The 18476-nt window shown below is 39.3% G+C and overlaps 1 protein-coding gene across 2 annotated transcripts in view; it reads left to right on the plus strand.

Moving 5' to 3' along the window:
• The window catches only part of LOC127572270 (transducin-like enhancer protein 1), a 103678-nt gene that overhangs the window by 39250 nt on the left and 45952 nt on the right, over window positions 1-18476 (plus strand). For both annotated transcript variants that reach the window (XM_052019291.1, XM_052019292.1), the window contains exons 8-9: window positions 7982-8186; window positions 11606-11622. In XM_052019291.1, the coding sequence (XP_051875251.1) occupies window positions 7982-8186; window positions 11606-11622 (222 nt within the window). The remainder of the gene's footprint in view (window positions 1-7981; window positions 8187-11605; window positions 11623-18476) is intronic.

An 18476-nucleotide genomic window follows, 5' to 3' on the forward strand; every position in this document is an offset into this window, starting at 1 on the left:
AGTAGAGGACTGAGTGAAAGTTGCAGGTGGACTGGACTTAATAACACATGATGTTAGAATGTGCTTATGAGTATCTAATACGATACCAACTAGATATATCTGCAGTGATTTATGAAGAAGATAGATGATCTTCACTTGTGAGTTATTATAAATACTCTGACCAATAGGAGTATGAGATAGGAGCAGAGGTTGGCCATTCAATCCTTCCAGCCTGCTCCACCATTTAATAAGAACGTAATGATTTGATATTAGCCTGAGATCCACCATGCTGCCACATAGTCCTCAACTCCCTATCATCCAAAAATCTATCTAACCCAGCCTTGAATATATTCAGTGACTTAAGCTCCACAGCTTTTGTGATAGAAACTTCCGAAGGTTCAGAGAATTTAAAAGAAATTTCTCTTTGCCATCTTAAAAGGGTGACTCCTTATTCTGAAGCTATTTCTCCCCTCTACCCCAATTCAATATTCCCCCACAAGGGGAACTGACTTCTCAGTATGTATCCTGTCACATGTTATAGGATCTACTGTGTCAGTAAGATTATCTTTCATTGTTTTAAACTCCAATCGGTGTTGGCCCAAATTGCTCAATTGTCCCATATAAAATAACAAATTCATGAGCCATGAAACAGGATTATGGAGTCATATGGCCTGAAAACAGGCCCTTTGTCCCATCGAGTCCATGCTGACCATAAAGCACAAATCCTATTTTATTCTCTCGCCTTCCCCTCAAACCACCACCCCCTAACCCAGATTCCACACACAAAACATTTTACCATGGTCAATTAACTTACCGATCTTGAGAGATGGTCAGCCTCAGAGTTGAGATTTTACGCTTTCTGTTCTAATCCTGTTTCAAACTGTTTTTGATATGATAATAGTCTCAGTGTGGAATCTCCTCCTGTGGACATACAGAATGCTGGTTACTTGAAGAATTTGCTGTAAACACTTAGCAGGTCAGACAGCATCAGTGGAAAGAGAAACAGAGATAATGTTTCAGGTCAAAGACTTTTCACCTGTATGGACCTTGAATGTTGATGCATTTTCTCTGCCCACCAATGCTACTTGACCTGCTGAGTGTTACTAGCATTTTCTGATTTTATTTCAGATTTCCAGTATCTGCAATCTTTGATCTTCAATTACATAAAGAATATGTTGTTCTTTATTGCCGTCTATTAAGCTCCAGTGTGAGTCTCTTGTGAAAGTTAGTGCAATATATGATGAGAGCAAATCTTGCATGTGTTGGAATCTTTTTCATTTAAAACAAACTGAGCAGGAGTTTTTATTTTGGTACCATTCTCATAACAAGCTTCTGAGGAAATTTGTTGATGTATTTTATAGTCTTGGCTACTGTTCACCAGTGCAAAGTAACACCATACTTTTTCTTAATCTGTCTACTTTCCTTGCTGATGAGTGTGGACAGACTTGTTTCTTTTAGCGTTCAAATGACGGAGCTCTGCGTCCCTACCGATTTGGATCCTGCTGGCCACCACCATCTGCTCGTGCAAGATTGCTTTTGTTTGTCATTTTCCTTTCCCTGCCCCCTTTCTATATCCTTGCTGCTAGCTCAGTGGTGCTGGCCATATTGTATTATAATTTAAATTTAATTCATTTAAAATGTATGGCCAGATTCAGTTGGGTCATTTATGTTCATCAAGCTCCTGACTTTGGGCTGCAACAAAATTAGTGTGGATATAGAAACTTGGATGATTCTGTTTTGGGTGTTAGGTTAGTCCTTTGACTAGGATTTCTTTTCTTGGTTTTCGTGTGTGGATGATGCTGGAAAGTCTGGCTGGTATAGAGAAATCCCTGTTCCTGAAGACTATTCGTTGGTGGACCACTGGAACATTTAGAAAATAATTTACATGCTTCATGGCCATTTTCTGGTACTAACTTGCAATTTATCAGACATATTTCATAGTTTGCATGGCAGTATTTGAATTTAGAAGATTTGGGTTACTAATCCTGAGCATTGCTATCAGACTGCTATACTTGTAATGTTTCTGTTGATTGGAAATGTAGAATGTACAGCTTTTATGTCTTGGCATTTTTTTAAAAGAAACTTGTTATTCCCAGTGGCTGCCTTTTTTTAAAAAAAAATCCACAAACTTATTTCGAGGCTGCTGTCAGCTTTATAAAACCTATATCCTGGTATCTGTTGAACCCTATGCCTTATCAAGTACACTGCAAAGGCAGTTATGAAATGCCAATTCCACCCATTATCCAAGTTGGTAATGCAAGACTACATACAAAAGTTGGTTCTACAGTATAAACGTAAAAAATATTTGGAGTTTGATTTAAAAAAAACTAATCAGTTGCCTTCAACTGTTGTATTAAAGTCAAATAGCCTTATTTTTGCTCTTTGTTTGATAGTTCAAGTAGAAACTTGCCACCTATATTGAATTTGGATCTGGATGGCATGAATGATTATCTACCTCTACCCAGAGAAATCCAAATGCTGGTCTGTAGGATTAATCCTATTATGATCTAGAGTTCAACTGGGGAGATGAATTAGCTGTGTAGAACCAGTTGGCAAATGTTCTGCTGCTTGAGTTCTGGTGATGAAGGGTTATATATTCACATTTTGGCTGCTTTTATGAAGTGTTGTTAATTGCCATCCATTTTTGTTTTTGCTGGAATATGCATCACTGCTTCTCTCAAAGAAATTGGATGCAACATTTAAGGAGTGAGCAGTGGTAATTATTGGGAAAGGACAAACTTGTTACTTGTGTTGCAGTGAACATGCTTCTAATGGCAAGTGTTCAGCTTTTAATTAAGTGCTAATAAGCATTCTTCGTGCTGATATCAGGATGAGTTTAGATTTTTTTTTATTTTGTAGTTGCAGCCTATCATTAAAATTCTCAATCAAATGGGGTGCCAAAAGTAGTGTATTAACCTTCGTTAGAAAACTTGTGCAGTAAAATAGTGTTGGCAGTCCCATTATAGTTCATTAAGAAAACAATCACTGCTTTTAAAATGAATAGTATGTAGTTTTTAAAGTGAAGACTTTTGGAAAATAGTTTGTGGCATGCTCAGTCGCCTGTACAGATAGGTTTGGAATATAGGGCTGTATTTTATAGTTGCATTGTTCAAGGCAACTGAATTTGTGCCATGCTGCACTTGTATCGCATGTTATAATAATAGGATAACATTTCCTTTGGGGCATAGCTGCTAGTTACAAAGAAAATTGTACCTAATTTGTAAAGTATTCATGTATCTCTGCCCTTCCCAAATTTTGATTACTTTTCAAATAGTAATTATCTACCAGGGACCTGCATAGCTGGGTATTATTTTGAAATATGACTTAACAAAAATTTGTTGATACTTTTGAATGATAACAACTGATTTAATAACTGATATGGGTTTATCAATGAAAACAATAACTTCAGTGTTGTTTTACTATTTGAGTAACCCAATTTTTGTGTTACTGAAAATGAATTTTAAGAAATGTGCAACTCTTTTCTGTTTAATTTGGGGTACAGCAAGCTCTTCAATAATAAAAAAAAAGAAGTGGTTTAAAACCTTTTTAAAACCAGTTAGATATTTGGAATCTCCTCAAAAGCTTGAAAACACGCACAATTTGTAATGTTGATTAATTTCTCCTAAGGGCATAGCTGCTTTGTGCCTAATATTTTAAAATCTATCATGAGAGATTGTAATAGATCAGGTTGTGCTAAAGGTAATTTGCATTTAACTGGTGCAAAACTTGACAGGATATTTTTGCTGTAATAGGGGACATTGTGCTAGTAAAAGACAGCATAATTCCTAGCAAATCTAATTGCATGCTCTAGACACTGATTTTGTTTTTACCCTTTCGCTATATTTCATTTCTTAACCTTTTGTTTCTTCTAACTTCTGTTATTTTTTTTTCCCAATTTTTTTTACACAGGTAGTAATATGGAATGCAGTACATATGTTTTCATCAATAGTAGAGGCGGCTCAGTTTGCTAAACTGATCAGGTGTAATTAAATGGAGAAGCAAGGGACTGCAGGTGCTGGAATCTAGATGAAAAACATGATGATGCTGGAGGAACTCAGGCAGTATCCATGGAGAAAAGCAGTCAGTCAAAGTTTTGGGTCAGGATCCTTCTTCAGGACTGAAGATAGGAAAAGCAGAGCAGTGATAGGTGGACGAAAGAGGGGAGGTGGGGTGTGCACAAAGTGGTGATAGGTAGATACAGGTAAGAGAGTGATGGGGAGGAGGGGAGACAGATCCACCGGGGAATGGGGTAGCTGTGGGCATCAGTAGGTTTGTAGAAGATGTCAGTGGATAAAGAATCTCCTGAGATGGAAATGGAAAGATCAAGGAAGGAGAGAGAGGTGTCAGAGATAGTCCAAGTGAATTGGAGAGCTGGGTGAAAATTAGTGACGAAATCTATGAAACTGAGTTCCGCACGGGTACAAGAGATGGTACAAATGCAGTCGTCGATATAGTGGAGAAAGAGTTGAGGAATGGGGCCAGAGTAGGCTTGGAACAGAGACTGTTCAATGTAGCCAGTGAAGAGGCAGGCATAGCTGGGGCCCATACGAGTGCCCATAGCTATGCCCTTGATCTGTAGAAAGTGAGAGGAATCGAAAGTAAAGTTGTTAAGGGTGAGGACAAGTTCAGCCAGGCGGAGGAGAGTGTTAGTGGAAGGGGACTCTTTCAAGAAAGAAGCAGAAGGCGATGAGGCCATCATGATGGGGAATGGAGGTTTAGATGTCCATGGTGAAGATGAGGTTGTGCATGCTGCTGAACTTAAATCTATTGAAGAGCTGGAGAGCGTGTGATGTGTCATGGATGTAGGTGGGAAGGGATTGGACTTGGGCGGGGGGCGACAGGATAGTGTCCAGGTAGTAGCTGTGGCATCAGTGGGTTTGTAGAAGATGTCAGTGGATAAGGAACCTCCTGAGATGGAGACAAAAAGATCGAGGAAGGAGAGAGAAGTGTCAGAGATAGTCCAAGTGAATAGTAGCTGTGGGCATCAGTGGGTTTATAGAAAGATCCCCTTCCTTCCCCCCCTTCCCCACAAACCCCCTCCACCCCTTCCCCCCCCCCCCCCCCCCCCCCCACACATGCTTCTTCTCTTCTTCCCTTTCCTAGCCTCTTTCTTCTCTTCTTACCTTTGACCCATCCCCCGGTGGATCTGCTCTCCCCTCCTCCCCCACACCTGCCTATCACTATCTCTCACCTGCATCTACCTATCACCACCCTGTGCCCACCCCACCTCCCCTCTTTTGTCCACCTATCACTGCTCTGCTTTTCCCTCCTATATATTGGGCTTCCCCTTTTCCTATCTTCAGTCCTGAAGAAGGGTCCTGACCCAAAACATTGACCACCTGCTGTTCTCCACGGATGCTGCCTGGCCTGCTGAGTTCCTCCAGCATCATCGTGTTTTTCATCAGGTGTAATTAAATACTCAATATTCAAATGTGGAAAGCAAAAATGTGCCTCTTCAAAATAGAAATGAATTGCTTTTTAACCTTTGCTTTCTATATGCTTGATACTGCAAATCTAGTCCTTTATGTTGAATTTACTAATTTGTTCCATTTTTGAGTGGGGAGGGGTGGCGATTATTTGTTCTTGCTATTCCTGTCTCAGCTATTACTTCAAAAAAAAGTCCTTGGTCTCTAGTTGCTACTGTCAACATCTGAAACTGTTTTTGAATAAGACATCTTTGCTCAATTGGCTCCTTATAACACTAATCTTCTGTAGCCAACTGCAACTTCTAGATAAACATCTGGCATTCACTACAGCAAGAGGTATAGCTGAATGGTTAATATCATAGGAAGGCGCCGGCTGACCCCAGATTTTTGTGCTTTATTATCTAGCATTGCCTGGAGCAAAATCTGGGGCATGGAGACACATACATGGTTTTCCAATATTAATTTGCTAACCAGCTAGTACCGCTATGTATAGCTTAGCAGACTGTTTGCTTGTGATGCTTTCTTTTCCTTTCCTCTCCGACAGTGATCAGACATGACATTAGGAGCAACAAACTTAAAAGTACTTTTAGGAGGTTAAGTGGAAAAAATTGAACTGGAGAAACTGTAATTTGTAGAGTTCTGATAATGCAATTTTATATCTGTATACTTAATGAGTGAAGCCATTATGACTTTGTTAAATCTTGTATGTAAAATTCAATTAAATATCTTCATCCATTTAATAAAAAATTCAGCATGGCCTTGCAGAAATCATAAATAACTAAGTTTCTTGTATCAAATCTGAATTAAGCTGGTCTATTAACTTCCATTGTCAATGGCTGTCCAATGTATGGATGTAGCTATTAGTCTTCCTAGTCTTAAAGCTGTTTGTATCACAGACGTGCTCTTTCAAATTTGGAACTAAGCAGGATATTATCACTACCCTGCAAGTATATTTTCTTGTTAACAAATTATGTTTTGCAAGTGCTGAAAATGGATCTGTTTGATCAGCTGCATTCAGCATTATTATGTTGCCTCTTGCTGCATTATAGACTATGATTTTATAGTTTACATATGAGCTGTGCTGTGTTGAGTTTAGATATTATTATCAAAGTTTACTGACCACTCTTATAACTTGATACCATGATTTAGTAGTCTTAAATCAGTAAATGGGATCTTAGCATTTGTTCCTAAGTTTGATTCAGTCATTTTCAAATTTGCTTCCACAAACATGGGAACAATTCATAAGGTGACCACATTTTCAGAACAATTAAGTGGAATACATGGAATTTTTTTTTAAAAAAAGAATATGTTGGGGAGGTCTACCAGTTCAATGGGCACGGCTTGTTTTGGTTCCACCTACGTGATAGGGCCTCAGTAGGAAAGATCAAGCTGGCTGTAGGTATTAATATACTTTTGCAAATTGTTTTTTTCCTGTTCAAACTCTACTGGCAATGACATTTACAGTGGCAATGTGGCTGTGAGTACTCTTGTTGGCAGATTCTTATTGCTGGTAGTGTGTAGGCCTTAGTCATACAGCAGGAACATTTCACTCAGTGATGGTTGCGCCAAGTGACTGGCCTGATACTGCAGCAGTTAATCAAAACAGACCAAACGTGTACTGTGAGTACTCAGGTTAAAGCAAGGTGAATGATGGATCCTTGCCATCGGCTTTCCCTGTTGCTGCCTCCAGCCCCACGCTGCCATTCCAGCTACAGGCCTGCTGTCACTTCAGACCTGTGGACTATTAATCAGGATACTACCCAAGTCAGAATATTACCCAGTCTGGCCTATATATGGCTCTACATCAAAGAATATGGTCAACTCTTAAAGGCAATGGCCTGGTAAACCACTCAGTTTGGGGGATAATTAAGGAAAGACAATGACCATATCCCAAGAATGGAATAAATAGAAGTCTAATCTTGCTCTCCCTTCCTTCCCACCCTTTTAATATCCAACCCAGTCTAATTCCATCTCCTATACTCCCTACACCACACTTTGTATTGCACTTAACCTAATTTCACCTTGAACCACCACACCACTCCTACTACTTTTTCCCCACGACTGCTTATTTCCAACTTCCCCACACCCACCAGTTTTACCAGGACCCTTTTCCTTCTGCTTTCCCCTTTTCCTTTGGTTGGGATTCTGCTCTGGAAAATCGCTGGCAGGAAGAATCTATTTGAGCCTTCAATTTGTAAGCAGAATAAGATGACTGAAATGAGTTTAGCCTTCTGGTTCTAGAAGTGAGAAGATTTGAACTTCAGTAATGGCAACCTTTTAAATAAAGCATATACAATTTCATGACAGACTAAGAAGACTTGTAAAGACTCTGCATCTAATATGCAATGACTTCTAAGAGACTGCAAGTCAATCAAATTCTGCCACAACTGCTTCCCCTTAATCTGCATATTCATTGACATGAAGGAGATAAAACTGGGATATTTTCTACTTGCTGTCACACTTTTTCTACTACATTTGGTGCTAAACTTTGCACGGGGAATTTCTTTCTGAAATAACTACATTTTTGTTTTCTTTTTATTTTGTTGGTGAACTCGTGGTGACGTTAACATGGACAGCAACAGCAACTTCAGGCTCAGCATCTCTCTCATGGTCATGGACCTCCAGTGCCTCTCACCCCTCATCCTTCAGGACTTCAGCCTCCGTCAATCCCCTCACTTGGTAGCAGTGCAGGTCTTCTGGCCTTATCAAGTGCTTTGGGTGGACAGTCCCACCTTTCAATGAAAGATGATAAGAAGCATCATGAATCGGACCACCATAGAGGTGAGAAGCAAGGCAGGCCTGATTGAAAATGTTTTGTGAATTTCAGTTCTGTCACAGTTAAATTTTGTGTTTGTACGGTTTTCAAAATCAATACTACAAAATGCAAAAAAAAATGTAATTAAGCAATTGCCCAAACAATCAGTTTAAGTTTTGGCTTAGTAAAACTATGAGCCTATTATTTTCTGAAGAATTTTTATATAGTTTTCTGTGATATATTATGACCCAGATTATAATTGTATCTGCTTTGTTGGCTGTCTATTAAAATGGGCAGCATAACTTTTAAATAGGTGTATTGTACCCATTTAAAAAAAAATTGGGTGTAAAATCCATGATTAAGTGGGAATTTGAGGGGTAAGGATGTGCTGTTGGGCCATGCTCTAAAGTTGGCTTTTAATATGATGAGTGCCATCCCACTTTAATGCAGCTCATGTTGTAATTACATGGGCCAAGAGGATTGCATTCCGCAGCATCCATGGCAATTAATTTGTAATGTTTACAGTCTGTAGACTGATCTCAAGTTTCTTAGTTGCTGGTTGCTACTGAGCATTTGTAAATGTGTTTCAAGTGCCGAATGGCTAGACAAAGACCCAAATCCACATGCAAATTAGACACCACACAAATGAAGTGATGTAGAATGGAAATGCGGCAATCCCCTCACCACATTATTACAATACAGCTGCTTCATTAAAAACTGTTTCACCTGGGGGAGAGCATGTTTTGAGAAATGTAGCAGCAATTAATGGTGTATGATTTGTATGGAAATAATACAAGATTGCTTGCTTTTATGTCATCCTAATTGTTCTCAAGTCTAATTAATATATGTCAATGAAATTAGTAAATCTTAAAGCAGTTGAATTTTTTTAACTCTATCTACTTCCTGCAACATTTGCTATTTGTTCAGTGGACCTATTCTGGTGAGAACTGGTGGTTGCACCATCTTCATTTCTAACTGTATGATTGGGTTTAGGAGTCAATTGCACTGATGCCCGCATAAACAGCCACTCCTTTTTCTTCCCCTTTTATGTATCTAGTTTGCTTTCAAAACTGTTAAAGTTGCAAATTTAAAACGGGTGAGACAGAGGCACTTCTGTCTTAAACAATCTTTACACATTTTTGAAGTGATTTCAGGTGTCTTAATCCAAATGTCTTGTTAGCTAATGCATAGAACCTTTGCCTTAAGTGAGAGGCTTTTGATTGGAGTTGTGGATTGCAGATGACTGTTGATCCTCATTTGCACCAAATGGCCCTACCTTGCCCCATTGGCCACAGGTCCTGGAGATGGCAAGTATAATTCTTGCTAACAGCATCAAAATAATGTGACGTAACTTCTATTCATATGCTTTTTTTTGTTTAATAAATGTCTGCCTTGTGTGAACATTTTAACTGCAGATGGTGGGTCATGATTCTGATCTTTCTTCTCCATACCTCTTGTATGAGAGCTATTCCTCAAAATCAATACAGAATTACCCCCTTTCGTACTTGTCCCAAGTAGTCTTTTGCTACCAGACTGCCTTGCTTCTCTTGAGGAGTAAGGTTCAAATGTTACCATTTAATCAACATGATGCATGAACATATCCTCCTGAGAGTATGGCAAATTATAGTGCATCTTTTTCACCACATATCTATGCAAACTTTCCAGAACCTATTAACTATATTTTAAAAAGAGAACTTGGCAAGTTGAAGTGCAATATACTTTTGTCTCTTTATTTTTAAGGGAGCTTTAATGGTTACATAACCAATGAGATTTTTAAAAAATTGGATTAAGTATTTATCTAAAATGATGCACAGTGACTTTGTCAATTGTAATCAAATTTGGTTTGCCATGTCGTTAACAGTTTTGTTTTATTAATTGGCTATAATCTTAATAGTTGAAAGTTAATAGGTAATCACCATGAATATTTGATTTTATAAATAATATGATAAACAAGCACAAATTATTTGGTTTTCTTTTGTGTGCAATGCCAGATATAGGGTTTTTTTTAAATCTAAATATTTTGAACAAACCTCAGCCATGTGAATTAGGTCAGTTTTCACACCACCTAGATCCAAAGTAGTCAAGAGACAAACTAAGTAGGCTGCATGTGTTTTGGCAGGTATGCGCACAATCCATGTGTCTGATTAAAAATGTCCAAAACTTCTTGGTCCATGCACGCAACCCATCATTCCTGCAGAAGGTTTGGACCTTGTTTGTAAGCAGTGTTTTTAGCATAGCCAAATACCTAAAACTCTGCATTCTCTTAACCCTATTCTTTCTCTTGTCTCCTTGGCAGCCCCCATTTTAAAAAAAATCAAAAACCAAGCCTATCTAAAAATCCTTGTTTCCTCGGATAATGATTTTGAGAATTGTTGAATTATGCTTTCAATTTTTGTACAATCCTTGCAGATGGAGTGATGATAATAGTGCAATTTGTATCATGAGAATACTATTTCTGTAATGTTTATTAAAGATGAAGAGATGCTAAAATGGTGTGGGGGAAGTACATTTTGTGCCATGGACCAAATGAAATATTAGTTCTCTCCACTCTCCACTAATCTAAACTAAAACAAATACCAACTTCAGTTTTATTTCTCTCCATTTCTTGGTCCTGTTTTAAAAAAAAATCTTTATTTTAAAAGAAATATCCAGAAACACTTAAGACATTAGTCACATAGTGACATTAAGATGGACAGGATCTATAAATGTGGATTTTTTTTAATGTAAAAGAAAAACTGTTCTGAGCCTAAAGAGAATTGGTCTGAGCTTTAATGGGCCCTACTGTGCAATTTTCTTCAGTTCACCTAACCTTGTTTAGTGGATTGTTACACTGGCAAAAGCAGAAGGGAACTGTTCATTTTCTTACTGAAGTTTATTCATCTTTCTATTGCTCACTGCATTTTTACAACTACTGATAACCAAAATGATTTTGATGGTCAATGAAAACCATCCATAGTGCTTACCTTTTTTGAAATGTGTACGGAGCAAGGGAAAAAAGTACTTGATGTTGCTGGGTTTTCAGTTTGTAATCATGTCAAATACTTTTGCTCTGTTAAATTCAACAGTTTTTTCTTTATATATTAAAAAAAAATCTTGTATTGAGAATCAATGTGCTGTGAATCCATATAATTTAATGAATAAGAATTGCACTTGTCAAATAATTCTCTTGTTGCCATTTTAATTTAATAACCCAGCAGTAATTTATTCTGTCAGTGGTTCTGAGGCCAGGGGTTGTATGCAAAGAACTGTTATACCTAATAATGTTAAAGTACAAGCGGAACTTTTAAAAGAAAATGTATTAGGAATGTGCAATGAAATGAAAGAATAAAAGCTGTTGTGAAAGCATCTGTCTGCTTGCGTTCTAATTTCTTTTTTCTTTGTTTCTTTTTTTGCCTTTGTATCTGAACCACCATATCTATGCATTTTGTGATTACTGTGGAAACAGAGAGGGACCCAGGCACAGTAAGTACTAACAAATATCCCACTTCCACTATCTTTTCATTTTTAAAACGAGGAGGTAGTAAGACAAAATATTTCTTTTCAAATGGAGGTAAAAACATAAATTCTTTATGATATTTACCTGTATTCTCCCTGTCCATGAAATAATTACTACTATAGCTAAATGATTATTAAATATTTTGCATTGGATCTCAGAAGACAACTGGGGGATATTTGTGCTCTTCCTGTACTTTGTATCTCATTGTTTTCTGAATTATCCTTGATAACTGAGTACTTCAAATTACCTGGCCATTACATGATCATTAGTTCTTCTAATCATTTTTTAAAAAAAAGCGCTACTGGGAGGAAGAACTTGCTTCATGCTGCATACACTTGTGGGCGTTCTTCCCATATCTGTACCATCTGAGTTGACATTTGGCAAGATGTATAAACTCATGACCAGGTTCTAACAGCTTCATTGATCATTGGTTCCCCCCATTACAAATCTATTTAAATTTTGCAATTAAATGCATTCCTTAAAAAAAAAATGCAAAAGGACCAAACTGGTGATTCATTTGCTGTTCTCAATAGCTATTTCTTTGGCAGCAGTTTTTTTTTTTGAAAGTGTTGTATAATTAAGTGTTATTTCATTAGTTGGGCACTTTGGTTGAAAGCTTACAAAAATATTACTCAAAAACATTTTACTTTATTAGGGTCAGTTCATGAAGGTTTAACCTGCTGGCAAAATAGGATGGCAGTTCTAACTTTTCACCATTTGTGTAATTGCAAATTCAGATATGCTTGTGCCTTATCACTAGTTTGGTTGTGGTTGGCCTTTTCTGTGCTGATTAATGAAATTTGAATTATGGCATCATAAAAATCAGGCATGTTTTAGAATCTTGAAGACTCTAGCAGCAAGTTTTGATCTGAAGACAAACATTGAAAGCCATTCCACAGTTATATAAAAGAAGTTTTTGATGTTGTCCGTACTTTGTGTTATGCTGAGTAATTTCCTTGTGCCTTTTGTCACCACACACCCATTTCAAGAAGAAATAGCACTATCTGAGACTGCTAATTCATTTTGTATTGTGGATAAGTTTCCACAATGGAGAACAACTAACCTAGAAATTCATTAGTCTTTTTTGTTTGGTGAGTTTAAAACTTCTTTGTATGGTGCATCCATGTTGAACCATTTTGCCACTTTATTATTGCGAACTTAAATCACCATCCCAGTCCATCAATGTAAGCACTTTTATTTTCTGGTATATAAGGGAAGTTGTACAGGTTCTGAGACTTCCTGCTTAAATTTCATGTACCTTCCAACACTAAGCTGTGCTGCACTTGCATCAGGGCTCCATTGCTTAAGAGATACTTTAAATATTAGCAAACTACTTCTGCCACAAACTTTAATGGTTCCCATGACTGACAGAAAGACATGAGAGAAGACATGACAGGCCTTACTGCCTTGTGTGTTCCTGGTAGATAAAATCCATAGTGTGTGCCAGGCATCCTTCAAGGGCCAAGGAGATGCTGGCGGGAAGTGACGGCTGAGCTCGCCACATAGAACAAGCTCCAGAGTAATATGGAGCAATGCCATAAATAGTATCACAACTTCACAAGATATGTCATAGTGAGAGCTCTGGTACCTCAACTACCTCCTTGAAATTGCAAGGATCCACCAGCTGGTGCATTAGACAGGAGGTGGGAGTTCTTTTAGGCTCAAATGTATCTCCCAGATTGGAGGAGAAGGTCCTCCGCGTGGCCATTGAGACAACTTGAGGCCAATGTGTACTCCATGTGTACCTACCTCTTGTACCAGCTTCATTTTGTCATTTCCTTATCAGGAGTCCTCTCTGTACATATCTACATCGTGGATGCATTTCTAGAATACTCTGAGGCAGGACCATGCACAAAGCATGACTCTGCCTCAGGCTATACTAGAAATGTTTAGACAATTCTCAACCCCAGATCAACTGGCCAAGATAGGGAGAACAGGAGGAGGACGAACACACTGCTTCATTCTGCTTAACACTGCTAAGCATCAGCTCATACTGACACCATAAGGGTAGAAAACCTGGGCGACAAGACTTGTGCCAATTATCTCTCTTGTGCAATCAGTGGGCTGGACGAGAGGCAAAAGGGAATGTATCCTCCACACCCTAGAGGTGTGTCTACGTGAGCTCTGGTGAAGACCATGATAGGGGACAATTCATGAGAAAGCATGTGTGCATTGGAATGATTTTCCTGACCAACTGAACATACAAGACACTATTTGCATGGAGGAGGTTGTGTGGAGCTGGGAGGCTTCACTTTCTTTCTACAGGTGACATGACTTCTTTGCCAAGGCCCAGCTACACTTGCGTTCAGAAGCAGCTGAAGCGCTGTGCTTTAGCTTCCTGTGAGGCAGAGGCTGAGGCCATCCAAGGTTTACATGCCTCAGATTCTCAGACTGAGCTCCACTAATTTAATCCCAGGAGCAGAGATACTATCCAGGGTCCGAATGGTCTCCATTGGGTCCAAGTTGCTGTTCTGCTTCAGCAGTGAATGACTCCCAACAGTGAATGACACTTTCAAGAAACAAATTGCTTTTAACTGGGATAAGCTTTGTGGGTCCAGTGTATATGATGCTGCATACGTTAGCTGGCTCACAGTACATTCACGCTTCTCTGTATAATTGTATTTGTTGATTTCAACACCATAATTCCAAGCAAACTCGTCTTCCAATTCTTAGACCTAAGACTTTGCACCCCTGTCTACAACTGGACCCTTACTTCCTGACCAGCAGACCACAATCAGTAAAGATAGGCAACAACACCTCCTCCACAATTACCCTCCATACCAGTGCCCTGCGAGGCTGCGTCCTCACCCCCTTACTATACTCCCAATACACTCACGACTGTGGGGCTAAATTCTGCATAAAATCTATAAGTTTGCTGATGACACCACCGTAGTGGGTAAGATCTCAAACGACAAGGGGGAGTACAGGAAGGAGGTAGTGAGTCTAGTGACATGGTATCAAGACAACAACCTTTCCCTCAATGCCTGCAAAATGAAGGAGCTGGTCAGGAAGCAGGGTGGAGCATTGTCTGTATCAATGGTGCTGAGATGGAGACAGTTGAGAGCTTCAAGTTTCTAGGTGTAAATATCTTCAACAATTTGTCCCAGTCCAGCCACATGGACATTATGGCCAAGAAAGCACACTAATGCCTCTGCTTCCTCAGAAGACTGAGGAAATTCAGCATGTCCCAAATGACTCTTACCAATTTTTATCGATGCACTAGAGAAAGCATCCTATCCAGATGCATCACAGCTTGGTATGGCAACTGCTCTGCCCAAGACTGCAAGAAATTGCAGAGTTGTGAATGCAGTCCAGTCCATCATGCAAACCAGCCTCCTCTCCACTGACTCCATCTACACTTCTTGCTGCCTTGGGAAAGCAACCAGTATAATCCAAGTCCCTTCCCACCCTGGTCACTCTCTCTCTTCTCCCCTCTCCCGTCAGGCAGAAGATACAAAAGCTTGAGAGCACGTACCACCTGACTCGAGGACAACTTCTATCCCACTGTTATCAGACTCTTGAAGGACCTCTCATACTCCAAAAGATGAATTCTCCAACTCTTGATCTCCAAATCTAACTCATTGTGGCCAAGCACTTTGTGTGCCTACCTGCAGTTACTTTCTGTAACTTCAACACTATATCCTGCATTCTGTTTTCTTTTTACTACCTTTATGTAATCATATGTGGCATGATCTGACTGGATGGCATGCAAGAACAAAAGTTTTTGATGTGTCTCGGTACATGTGACAATAATAAACCAATACCAATGTCAGATGCTATTGGGGAAGTGTGAGAGTGCTGCCCCCCCTCAGGAGGTTGGCACTTATGCATTTTCTGTGGTTCAGGCAGTGTATTTCTCTTTGCCCCACAGCTAGCTCTCTCAGATTGTGGTAACACTTAGTGGAACACAACTGTTATAAATTGGTCAGATTTCGAGCTGATGATGAACATCCTTTGCAGACATCTGCTATCCCTGTGGTGATGGGAAGCAGCCACAATGAGGTCACTTTGTGTAATAAAACAAAAAGTGCATTTATAAAACTACTTTCAATGCATATTAAGATCTCCTAAGGTGCATTACAGTCAGTGAAGAATTTTGGAAATATGGTCTTTGTTTTACCATGGGGAAATTCAGCAACCAATTTGGATATAGCAGGCTCTCACAAGCACAAAGAGTGATAATAGCCATTTACCTTTTTGTGTGGTAATTTTAAGTGAGGGATAACCATTAGTCAAGACACCTGTACTGCATTTCTCAGTCAAGTTAAACTGCTAACTTCTCACACACTCCAGGATGTCCTTTTTTCAGGCAGCTATGCAGTTCAGTTTTAAAACAATTATATAAAAAGGTAAAATGAGTACATCTTCCCAACATTCAGCTGCCTTATTTGGTTAAATTGCTGGATTATACAAGCAAGCTCATGACAACCTTGCATGTTCTTTTTAAAGAGCAGTAAGTTCCATTGTTGTATCCAGTCAATCTTGGCCAGAAGCAAAGAGGTCTGCAGGTCCATATCCGAATGACAGGAGGCAGCAATGCTGCTTTTATCCTGTGCTAGCCTTCCAATACTCTGCCGCTTGGACAGGTGGGTGGAAGACTGGCTCCCTAGGTTCATGGTCACTGTCAGGAGCCGAGCTACAGACACAGAATAGTGATAACTGGACAAAAAATGCAAGACAAGATCTTGTGAGAAGATGGTTGCCATTTTCAAGCAAATGTTCAGCTCTCAAGGTGGCTTTAGAGCTGTTCTTTGCTAGGACCAAAATAATGCATAAACACAATTTGACTGGTTTGGTTTCAGTTACTAGGGAATGGAGTTTGAGATTGGTCTTTATTTTCTGCATTTCACTCAGTTCCTGTCGCTCACCCACCTTTGTTTTCTTGTGTCGGTCAGGTTTTCCGACATGTGTTGCTAGCAAGGTTGGGGTTCACTAGCTCACTCTAATTTCCCTCAAAGTTGAAACTTTTTTTGAACCTTTATAATAAAGGTTCTTCCAGAATGTAGGGATGATAATTATACATCTAAGTTTGAATTGTGAAGGAAGCCTGGATGTGATGGATTTCCCATGTGCCCACTGCTTTATATTATTAGGTATTGGTTTATTATTGTCACTTGTACTGAGGTACAGTGGAAAAACTTGTCATGCATACTGTTCGTACAGATCAATTCATTACACAGTGCAGATACATTGAGTTAGTACAGAGTGCATTGAGGTAGTACAGATAAAAACAATAACAGAGTACAGAGTCAAGTGTCACAGCTAAGGGGAAGTGCATTGCAGGTGGACAGTAAGGTGCAAGGTCATAACAAGGTGAGGTCAAGAGTCCATCTCATCGTATACAGGAACCGTTCAGTAGTCTCATCACAGTGGGATAGTCCTAGGTTTGTGAGATGCTGCCAAGAAGTGTTGGGTGGGTTTTTGCAAAGTGTCTTGTAAGTGGCACAGACTGTTGCTGTTTACTGATACTGATACTGGAGGGAATAGATGGCATGCCAGTCAAAGCGTGATGCTTTGCCTTGAGTGGAATCAAGCTCCTTGGTGTTGCTCCCAGCAAGTTGAAAATATGTCACTTGACCTTACCTGATGTGTGTTGGTGAGGAATTTGTGGAGTCAGGAGGTGAGTCAGACAGCAGAATACACAGCCTCTGAGCTGCACCATTAGCTGCAATGCTTGTGTGGCTGATCCAGCTGAACTGAACTTTAGTGATTGTAGGAGATTTATTGAAGTACTTAGACAGTTTCATGCTGATCGTGGTCATTATCTGGCACATGGCAGCGTTACTTGCCAGATCTTGGTATTTGCAGTGTGGACTGTGAGATGTACTGGGGATTTGGGCAAGCTAAGTGAATCAGAGAGAACATGGCAAGTGCAATATAGTATGGAGAAATGAGAGGTAATCTACTTGGAACATCAAACAAAAAAGCAGAGCATTTTTAATCAGTGAGAGGTTGGTTAGTGTTGATTTTCAAATGGACTAGGGTACACTGGTCACTGAAAGCCAACAAACAAGTGCAACAAATGATTGGGAAGGCAAAGGGTGCATTAGCCTTTATTATAGGAGAATTGAATGTAAAAGTCCTACTGTTTTTTTATAGGGCTTTGGTAAGGCAACGCCTGGAGTGTTGTGTGCTGTTTTAGATGTATATGCCATAGGGGAAGTGCAGCAAAATTTTATTAGACTGGTTCCAGGGATGGCATATCTGTCATATGAGGAGGGATTGAATATTCTCTCAAGTTTAGAATAGTGGATGTGGTGCAATTAGTCATTTCAAAGACTTTTGATAATATCCCAGGTCAGAGGTTAGTGTGTAAAATTACAGCACATGGGATTGGGAGTAATACACTGATGTGGATTGAGAATTAGTTCACAGGCAGGAAACAGAGTTTGAATAAATGGGTCTTTTTCCAGGTGGCAGGCAGTGGTGGGCTGGATGCTACTGGGATCAGTGCTTAAACCCAACTATTTGCAATGACTTAAATGAGAGAACTAAATATTGCTTGTGCATGATACAAAGCTGGATGTTAGGTAGTGCTGTGAGATGTAATGAGGTGCAAAAATGCTCCATTGTGATTTAGACAAGTTGGGTAATTGGGCAAATGCATGGCAGATGCAGTTGAAAATGGATAAATGTGAGATTATCCACTTTAGTTCTAGAAAGACAAATTATTATCTGAATAATAATAGTTTTAGGAATAGGGTGCAGTGAGAATGGGAGCCCTTGTACACCAGTGGCTGAAAGCAAACATTAAGGTGCAGCAAGCAGTTAGGAAGGTAAATGGTATGCTGTCCTTTATTGTATGGTACAGTAGCAAGGA

The sequence above is a fragment of the Pristis pectinata genome, chromosome 7 (genome assembly GCF_009764475.1).
Source record: "Pristis pectinata isolate sPriPec2 chromosome 7, sPriPec2.1.pri, whole genome shotgun sequence".
NCBI classification, from domain to species: Eukaryota; Metazoa; Chordata; class Chondrichthyes; order Rhinopristiformes; family Pristidae; genus Pristis; species Pristis pectinata.